This window comes from Vombatus ursinus, unplaced genomic scaffold, assembly GCF_900497805.2.
Source record: "Vombatus ursinus unplaced genomic scaffold, bare-nosed wombat genome assembly UNPS02014797.1, whole genome shotgun sequence".
In the NCBI taxonomy this organism is placed as follows: domain Eukaryota; kingdom Metazoa; phylum Chordata; class Mammalia; order Diprotodontia; family Vombatidae; genus Vombatus; species Vombatus ursinus.
The window spans coordinates 17,336,922-17,347,541 of record NW_020954575.1 but is presented as its reverse complement, the minus strand read 5'-3'; the positions used below and the strand labels follow the sequence as shown (position 1 = coordinate 17,347,541).

The 10,620-nt window shown below is 44.6% G+C and overlaps 1 protein-coding gene across 1 annotated transcript in view; it reads right to left on the bottom strand.

Moving 5' to 3' along the window:
* HAP1 (huntingtin associated protein 1) overlaps positions 1–1,478 on the bottom strand; it is a gene marked incomplete at its 5' end in the record, with an annotated part of 24,718 nt that extends 23,240 nt beyond the window's left edge. Inside the window, one exon of the mRNA XM_027870319.1 lies at positions 1,441–1,478. Coding sequence (XP_027726120.1) covers positions 1,441–1,478 — 38 coding nt within the window. The remainder of the gene's footprint in view (positions 1–1,440) is intronic.
* Between the last annotated feature and the right edge of the window lie 9,142 nt (positions 1,479–10,620).

Below are 10,620 nucleotides of genomic sequence, written 5' to 3'. Positions count from 1 at the left end.
GTCTTTAGATGCCCAGTACACAGCACAGTGCCTTACATACAGTAGGTGCTTAATAAATGCTAATTAACTGACTGAATTAGAGGACCTACATTTGAATCTTAGCTCTACCACATTAGCGCTAAGTTTAGGATCCTATGGCCCAGGGATCTCACTACTAAAACTATAACTTAACAATGTTATTAAAAAAGAAAAAAAAGAAGTTGTGATATTGTGGATAGGACGTTGGACTTGGAGACTGGTAGACCTGTGTTCACATCCCACCTTGGACACTTACTGGTTGGGTGACCCTGAGCAAATCACTTAACCTCTCTGTGCCTCGGTTTCCTCATCAGTTAAAACAAGAGGTTTGGACTCCATGGCCTGCCTCTTAGGTTCCTTCTAACTCCAAATCTATATAATAATAATCTGTGTAATCTATAATATATAATAATCTATACAGTAACCTCATAATCTATAATCTTATAAACTATACCTATAAAAATATTCTTAGCGACTTTATTTGTAACAGAAAAAAAGAATAATAGATTTCTATCTGGAAGGGACCTAAGAGATAATATAGTATAACCTTCTCTTTTTTTTTTTGTTTTGTTCAGGTTTTTTTGGTGAAGCAATGGGATTAAGTGACTTGCCCAGGGTCACACAGCTAGTAAGTGTCAAGTGTCTGCGGCTGGATTTGAACTCAGGTAATCCTGACGCCATGGCTGGTGCTCTATCCATTGCACCACCTAGGTGCCCCTATAGCCTCTTTTGACAGANATCCTGATGCCATGGCTGGTGCTCTATCCATTGCACCACCTAGGTGCCCCTATAGCCTCTTTTGACAGACAAGAAAATTGAGGCTTAGAAAGGTTCAGTGACTTGAGCCAGGTCACATAGCTAGTAACAACCTCTTTGTTGTTGCTAGGCAGCTGGGCAGTGCAGGTGAGCACTGTTCCTGAAGTCACGAAAACCTGAGTTCCAATCCTGACCCAAAAACATACTAGCTGGGTGACCCTGGACAAATCACTTAAGGACTCTTAGCCTCAATTTCCTTATCTATAAAATAGGGATGACAATAGCACCTGCCTCTTGGCAGGACTGTTGTGTGAATCAAATGGGATAATATGTGTATACAAAACCTTCAAGGGCTATATAAATGCTAGCTATCATCTATGTCCAATAATTAGAGAAGCTAATGAGATAATGTACATAAAGTGTTTTTACCAACCTTAAAACAATATGTGAAAATCAGCAATTTGAGCAAACTGAGGTAGGAAGGTAGGTAGGAAAGGAAATAAAATTTTTATTAAGTATCTACTACTTCATGTCAAATACTGTGCTAAAAGCTTTACAGAAGTATTATCTCTTTGATCCTTAAAACAGCTCTGGGAGGTAGGAACTATTATTATCCCCATTTTACAGTTGAGGAGGCTGAGACTGAATAAAGTTTAAATGAGTTACCCAAGATCACTTAGCAAGTAAGTGTCCAAGGTCAGATTTGAGACCAGATCTTCTTAACTCCAGAGTTCTATCTATTGTGTCACTGACCAGCCTCTGTAAATCAATGCAATGGATATTATTAAACTCTTGAGAATGACAGATGTGAAGAATACAAAGAAATAAGGAAATACTTTATGAAGTGAAGCAAAGCAAAGAAAATAAGGATTTGGATAGAGATAAGGCTTGACACATTGACTAAGAAGAGGGGAAATCAAATTTTATAGACACCTAAAGATCGAGAAATCAAAACCAAGCTTAGCTCCAAAGAAGAAATAAGCAAACGTGCCTTCGGCCCTTTGTAGAGATAGGCTACGGGTAGGGAACACCACATTTGCTGCTGTCACAGACTCACTCAACGAGTTGGTCAGTTTTGATAAATTGCTTTTTCTTTTTCTTTATTACAAAGGATGGTTCAATGGGTAGAGAAAGAGAGGAGGATATATTCACACGTGAAGGTGATATAAAGACAAAAAAGTATCAATAAAAATTAAAGCTACATTTAAAAAAAGGAAAAAGACCAGAGGTGGGTACAGAGAAAATACATTTCTATGGTTGTTACTTTGCTAATGTTCACATGAATATTCTTTTTTTAATGGAAATAGTTTGAAGTTTAAGGCTTTCTTTGAGTTTGATTTTGGGGAAGTTTTTGCTCATTTTGTTTATTTACTTATTTCCCATGAAATAATATATAAATATTAACTATTTGAGAATGGCGCCCCCTTCCTTCTCCGTTCACTCTTTCACCTTGCCCCTTTTCATGAAACAATTATTTACAAAAATAAATTTTAAAAATGAGGGATAAAATTCCAAAATAAAAAAGAGTTTGAGGAAGGTTTCCAGCATATTGAGTAGATCTCCTGTGGCAAATATAGGGGGAGGTCATGAATAAGATTCATACAAGTTAGACAGGCCTAGATGGGCTAAGAGCTCGGTCCATTAGAGGGAGGACCCATTGATGGTATCCCAGTGCCATTGGAGAAGAGGGTACTTCAGTGTATTTGATTGTTGGTATTTGTTGAGATATTAAATTAATATTAAAGTTATTTTAAAGGGAGGGGCAAGTTGGGAGATTGGGGATACCAGAACTTGGGGGCAAGGACTGGGGAGGCTCTTTTACACCCTGACAATAGAGTAGGGGGCTGGGGAGGATGGCAGCAGTGTCCAGGGATTTTCAAAGCTTCTGTCAATCTCTCTGGAGCTTTCTGTACTGGACTAGGACACTGCACTCACCTCTCTGTGCCCACCAGAGGGCAGTGCCAGCCCAAGTCCAATAGTGGATTCCAAGAGTGCTCTGAATATTCTCCTGCTCTGTCTTGGAGACCTCTGGGAGGTCTTTCAGTCAGGGAGCTTTCCAAATCTCTCCTCTCTAGCCTATATTTAAGGCTATTCTGCTGACCTATGAAAAGAGGAAGACGCCACTCCATGCCTACCTACCTGCCTGTCTGTCCCCATCTTTCCTTGCATTTTGCCTCTGGCCTCTGCCTACATTCCTTCCTGGGGGGAAGAGAATGGGAAAATCCCAGGAGGGGACCAGGAAAGAGAGTACCCTCCCCCAGGAGGTGTTCTACGTGTCCCTAAGCTTCAGGCCAGGCCATAAAGATTCTACTGGTACAGCCTGACACACCCAAAGTCAGGAGGTCTCATAAACACTGCCTACTGTCAAGGCTGATTGACTTGACCCTTCCCAGAGGCAGCTGGGCACACCCCCTCCACAATGCAAAGCCTTAGAACACTGTACTGTGTCTAGGTTACAGGTCATTGCTGCAAACCCTTCCCAGTCTCAAAAAAAAAGTCTCATTGCTCTCTGAGGCCTGGAACTGGACAGTGCCAAGCCCAGGAGCCCTGATCCTATAAGAGAGTTTGAGGTTGGCAGGTTCTCCTCTCCCCATCCTTTGGTACCCATGCCTCCCTTGGTTTCCCCTGTGGGGGAACACTTCTCTACCCCCAACTTAGGAGCCCCCCCACCTCCCCTCCACACTCTTACCAGCCAGAGATGCTGCTGCTGATCGGCCCCCTAACTCTTCCACAAGGCTCCCCAAGACACACCTCCCTCAGTCCCACCCCCAGGTAGATCTGAATACAGGACGGCAGTAGCTTTCAGACGTCTTCTGCTGTGTTCTTCCTCCTCCTCACCCTTGTCTCTTAAGGATCTCTCCCTGGCCCCAACTCCTGGCACAGTGGGCTCCGATCTAAAAGGGGTCAGCTATAGGCAGGGGCGTCACGTCCAAACACCACAACCCTTAACTCTGCTTTTTCCCTTGTCTGGGCACCTAGGTCCAGTCAAACCATAAGCTTCTTCCTGCGGCTCAGGTAGCCAGGCCTGGCTCCTGTCTGCTGCTCATTCCCAGCTGTGTCTGGGATAGGAGAAGGTGGAGAGGACTGTGTGAGTCAGCATTCTTCATGTGGATGGGGTGGAGGGGAGGTTATTTTGGCCAAGCTTCTAGAAAGGGATTAACTCCTTGGGTTTCTCTGGATCTGGGTGTGAGGAATGCTGAGGGGTGGGGGGGAGAGGAGGGCTCCCAGAGGGAAGAAGTGAGAAAAGGGCATGCTAAATTGAGAAGGATAAAAGTCATCCAAAAGGGAATCCCTACAGTATAACAAGAAATCGATTCACAGAATCTTGATGTTAGAATTGAAAAGGGCCTTGGACATATATAACCTATATAAAATTGCTTACCATTTTAGGAAAAGGGAAAGGGAGGGAGGGAGAAAAATTTTGAACTCAAAATTTTGTTAAAACAAATGCTAAAAATTGTCTTTCTATATAATTGGAAAAAAATAAAATACTGGTTTTTTTTTTTTTAAAGAAAGAAAAGGGGCCTTGGAGATGATCTAGTTCAACCTCTATTGATTTACAGATGAAGAAACTGAGTCCATTAAGAAATCAGTGGTATGCTGGATATCACATAGGAAGTTAGTGGCAGAGCTGGGATAACAATATAGCAAAGGATTCTAGAGGGAGGAGATTTGGTGCAGAATCTGCTAACTTTACTCTCCCCTCCCCCTCTCCCCTTACACTCTGAAAGGTCCAAGAGGAGCAGGGGAGGATTGAGGATAGATTCAGCTATGGAATAGGAGCCACAGATCACAGGACCTTGGGACCCAGGACCTAGGACCTAGGACCCATATAGTCCAACCCCATCATTTTTACAGATGGCTGGGCATCTGAAGAGGAATTAACCACTTAGATGTCCCTGGTTTGGGTAATAACAATACTGGAGATGAGAGGAAGCAAGGGAATGGGGAAGGAAAAAGGGGATGGTAGGAGAGGTGATCAAACAGGGCTCCCTATGGAAGAATAAGGGATAGAACCACAGAATAAGAATGTCACAGATGGCAAGGACTTCAGAGATCACTTCCCCAAGTTCATATTTTACAGAAGAAGCAAATGAAACCAAAGAAAGCAGATCCATAAGAGTCTAGTGCTTTGCCAAAGGTCACACAGCTAGTTCAGGGCCATCTCCAGTTGTCCTGATCTATATCTCTCCAGTGAACCCAGATGGCCGCAGAGAAGAGAGTGAGACTGACTTTGCACAGCCCCCCTCACTTAAATCCAATTCACTTGCAAATCATGGCATCACCTTCCTGATGTTATGGTCCCCTTTCAGAACGAAGGATAAACAATAACACAGCTAGTTAGTTGTAGAGGCAGAATTCTCACCTAAGTGGTCTGACTCCAAAACCAGCACTAATACTAGTATTTACATAGGGTGCAAGATTTGCAAAGTACTTTACATATGCTATCTCATTTGACCCTCCCAACAAGCCTAGGAGGTAGGTGCTATTATTTCATTATCCCCAGGTTACAACTGAGAAAATTGAGGCTGAGGTGAAGTGACTTGCTGACCGGGGTCCCATACAGATTATGTGTCTAAGGCAAGATTCAAATCTGATTCTTCCTGATTCCAAATCTGGCATCCTACCTCCTGCAGCACCTATCTGCCTCTATTTCCATAGGTAGGTTCCTTCATCCTGGGGGATGGATGACCCCACCCCCACTCCTGACCCCACCCCCACTCCTAACCCCTCCTGGGATGAATTGGCCAAGGGCCTTCGTTGTTCCCAACTTGCCTGGAAAAGGGCAAACAGGACGAATTCCTCCCCCATCATCCTAGGGTTTTGTTACTCCCCCTTCCTCCCCGCATTCCCTCCTTCTGTCTGCCCTCCTCAGCTTCCTCAGACAAAGGACGTTCAGGAAACCTCAGGCAGGAAGGGAGGGAGAGAGGGGAGAAGAGCCCAGGCAGGCTGAAACGAGCAGCAAAGCCCTTTGCCTGGGGGATGCTGCTCTTCTACCTGAGATCAGCAGAAAACTAAAATGCCAGGGTTGCGGGCACAGAGAGAACAAGGTGGGGTGGGGTGGAGAAGAGTATGGGAAAAGAGGGGGTAGGAGGAGAGCCTAGGGCAGGCCCCACATTATGCCCACCCCAGAGCGGGAGGCCAGAGACTCAGTTGTGTCCAGGGCGAGTAGTGCCTTGGAGGTAGTAGGCAGGATAAGCATTGTTATCCTCATTTTTCATATGGGGAAACTGAGGTTGAAAAGTTAAGTGATTGCCTGAAATTACACAGCTGGTAAATGGCAGAGACAGGATTAGAACCCAAGACTACTGACTCCCTGGTCAGGGCTCTCTTCCACCAAGCTGCCCCACGGCCAGTTCTCATTCTCTAGGACACCTGGGGCTGAGGAGCCAGGCAGCTATCACCAGTCATTCCCTGCAGGTCACTTGGGTTATTTGGGAAAGGCACTTCAGGATACAGGATACAGGATACAGGATACAGGATACAGAACAGGGGGCTAGGACAAGGGACAGAGACATAAATATTTGACCTCCCTGAGATTTTTGAGTTCCCGGAAGGAAATGGGTCCCAGCTCAGCCCACTCTTCCTCTACCCCCAAACCAAATAACAGAGCAACCTCCCTCACCCCAAACACAAACCAGGGGGAATCACACTAAAAATCCGCCCTAATTTCAAGACTCCTTATACCCAAGAGATGCTAAGACAGAGAGATCTCCTTGGAGCCCTGAAGAGAGATGCAACACTGACCCCCCCCCCCAAGATCCCTTTCTCCTACTCCTTCTCCAACCTCTACTTTCCTTGGTTCAGAGAACCAGCTACCCTTTCAGGAAACCCAGACACTTGCCCAGCTCCTAAGGAAGGAACACCACACCACCACCACCACCAACAGCAACAACAACAACAACTCCTTAGGCCCCGAGACCGCCCTGAGGATTGAGAGGGAAGGTGGAGGGGTCGTCCCAGACACTCACTCGCTCTGGCTCCAGTCTTGCTCCCAGATCCTGTTCTAGCTTGCTGATCCCCACTACAAACCTCCCTGAAGCCTCGCCCAGCTCAGTCCAGCCTTCCTCTTCCCTCCTCTCCCCTCCCTTTCACTCCGTTTTCTGCAATGATTAACCAGCCCGAGGGCGAAGAACCTACGTGATGACAGCTGGTGAAGATACTCCGATATCCTGCCTCAAGGAAGCAGGGCCCAGACTCCCCTCGCCCACATGCCCTAGAAGGGGCACCCTGATCTCCCAAATGAAGCCAAAATTAGCAGGGACCTCGATAACTCCCACTAGTTCAAAGGCACTTTGCCCAACCCAATACCTCAATGGGCATTTGGGACATTCTTGTCTCTGGGGCCATGTCAATTGAGCAAACTAAAGAGGGATACAGGTTAGGATATTCTCAAGAAAGCTTCCTACACACATATAAAAAGACCAGTCCACTGGGGAGTGTCCAGGGGCTCAGGCCACTGCTGTGCCCTACAGCCAGAAGGATGTGGGGTATAGATTTCATCTCCAGGACCCTGGAGGGGGTCTTGTAAATAAGGGTAATGAGGATTGTGAAGATGTACATGGAGGAAAATGCCTTGGTCCCATACCCAGGGCCATGTTCATTTGTAAGGCTCTTCTTATATTTTAAAGATCCATGGAGGGGAGGAAAGAAAGGAAAGGAGACAGGCCACAGGATCCCAGGGTTTTAAGCTAGACGTGAACCACCTCATTTTATACAGGAGGCAACTGAAACCTTGAGAAGGGAAGAGATTTGCCCAAGGTCACGCTGGTAGATGATAGGTTAAGAGTTTAAGGGTTTCAAGTCTCATTACCTCTCATTACCTAGATAAGAAAAACGAGGATCAGAGAAGTTAAATAATTTGTCTGTGGTCATACAGCTAAGTGTCCGAGGCAGGATTTGAACCCAGGTCTTCCAGACTCCAAGCCTGACACAAATGAAAAACCAGATCTTTGGATTCCAAATCTAGGGCTCTTTGCTAATTCCAAGGTCCTTCCTTCAATATCCATTTCAGGTTCCTCTTCCTGAAGCCTTCCCAGAACACTCGTGTGCTCCCATCGACCTTATCTTTCCCCTGACCTCATATCTCCTGGAGAACTTTGCACCAGACTTGCTGGTGACGTCTCGTGCTAGGCAAGGGTGTGTGTTTTTAAGTTGGTATTTTCCTGGTTAAAACTAAGCTCCCAGAGGGCAAGGGCCATGCCTTACTTATTTCTCTATCCCACAAAATACTTAGCAGAGTGTCCTGCATATAACAAGGGCTCAATAAATATTTGTTCACTGAACCTAACACAGAGGGATGTTATGGCGCCAGGTAGGCACTAGGTGGCGCTAGGGATACAGTGGTTTCCAGAGATGGGGAGGAGGGGGGAGGGGGGAGGGGGGAGGAAGAAGGGGGAAAGGGGGAGGGGGGAGGAAAGGGAGAGGAGATGGGGCTGGGAAGGGGGAGGAGGGGAGGAGACAAAAGGCACTGGAGGGGAAGCCCCAAAGCCTGTGCAAGAATCTGGCTTCAGCCTATCTGGGGAGGTTTATTTCCTCTTACTTCCTTTCATGCATTCTCTGTTCCAGCCAAACTGGACTACTAATTGTTTCCCAAATACAATACCTCCCAGGGTTATTGTGAAGATCAAATAAGATAAAAACTGTAAGGCGCTTAGTACAGTGCCTGTCACATAGTACACCTGTATAAATGTTAGCTATCATTATTATCATTATTATTATTAATTCCCATACCTTTATCTAGGGCATCTCACAAGTGGAGATGCACTTGGAGCACATGCCTTTGTCACATCTACCTCTTACAATCCCAAACCCCCTTTGAAGCTCAGTTTAGGTGCCATCTCCTACTCAAAGGTTTCCTGAACACCACCCTTCCCCTGAATCCTCTGTGTTCCCCCCATCCTAAAACTCTCTTGTATTTATTTATCTGTGTACATATTGTATCTGCCCAGCAGACCATAAACTCCTTGACTATAGGGATCATTTTTGTGTCTTTTTTTATTCCCATCATCTAGCATAGTGCTTTAGCCCACAGTGGCTATTTAATGAATGTTTGCTGAACTGAATTGTTGAAAAGGAGAAAAGAAATAGCCAAAAAAAAAAGAAAAACTCATGTAGACTATAGTATCCTACTATCCTTTCCCCTATAGACATTCCTAGATAGTAACTAGCTTAAGAAGAGGTATACTCAGGTTCCTGGCCCTGGACTCTTTCCATCCCAAGTAGAGCTCAGAACTTACCCCAGCAGAAAGGATTCAGGTAGATGCCACCTGAAAAAAACCTTCCTAAACCAAGAGGGTTATATTAGGAAATGGAGCCAAGAGAAAAGTCTCTTTACCCAGAGATGTTGAAAAGGGGATTTCTGGTTCAGCAGGACAGGCAAGAAGTTACCTTGCCCAGAGGCAATGACTTCTGAAAGTCCCTTCCAACCAGAGGCACCCATTGGTCCCAAGGCCTGAGCCGAGAAAGTGACAAGGCCAGAAGGAAGAATTGGGGGGAAAGGGCATTACTCACATATCCTCCCCCATCTCTCCCCAACCCATGGGACAAGAAATAGTTCTTAAATGAGGAAATTGTATTAGATAGTCTCTGAGTTTTCTTCTAGCTCTAACATACTATGCTTTTAAGCATATTACTTATTCCCCAAGGTCAGAATCTTTTCAAATTTCTGCTAATCATCTATATTATGCTCTCCTCAATCCTTATTACTTCTGTTTACTGAAACATCATGGTATGGCATAGAGGTTCTTAACCTCTGAGGTGCCATGGACTCCTTTGTCAGTCTATGGACCCCTTATTTTTTTATTTAGTATTTCATTTCCCCCCAATTATATGTAAAAACAATTTTCAACATTCGTTTTTAAAATTGAGTTCCAAATTCTCTCCCTCCCTCCTCAATCTCCTCGCTGAGAAGGCAAGCAATTTGATATAGGTTATACATGTGTAGTCATGCAAAACATATTTCCATATTAGTCACAGAGTAAAAAGAAAACATAGGCCAAAATAAAAATCCAAGAAAAATAAAGAAAGTTAAAAAAAGGTATGCTTCGATCTGTATCCAGACTCCATCAGTTCCTTCTCTGGGGAGGGACAGCATTTTTCATAAGTCCTTCAGAGTTGTCTTGGATCATTGTATTGCTGAGAATACCTAAGTCATTCACAGTTGATCATTTTACAATGTTGCTGTTACTGTGTACAGTGTTCTCCTGGTTCTATTCATTTCACTTTGCATCAGTTCATGTAAGTCTTCCCAGGTTTTTCTGAGAGCATCTAGCTCATTATTTCTTATAGCACACTGGTATTCCATCAATCACATGCTACACATTTTTAAGCCATTCCCCAATTGATGGACATCCCCTCAATTTCCAATTCTTTGTCACAGGAAAAGAGCTGCTATAAATATTTTTGCACATATAGGTCCTTTTTCTCTGCTTTTTATCTCTTTTGGGACACAGACCTAGTAGAGGTATTGCTAGGTCAAAGCATATGCAGGGTTTTATAGGTCTTTTGGCATAGTTCCAAATTACTCTACATAATGGATGAATCAGTTCACAACTTATGGCCCCCTCTGAGAATAATGTTTTTAAACTGACAAAAATAATTATATCAGGTTACAAAGGAAACCAATAATAGTGAAATACAATTATCTAGATTTTTTTTTTAAGTTCAGGGACCCTGGAGGGATAAGAACCCAATGTATAGTGGAAAGAGTACAGGATTTGGGATCAGAGGACCTCAGCTCAAATCAAGTTCTAGTACTTAGTACTTGTGTGACCTTAGGAAAATCACTTTGCTTCTGTGTGTGTGGCGGGTGGGCGGGGGGGGGGGGGGGGGGGGGGGGGGGGG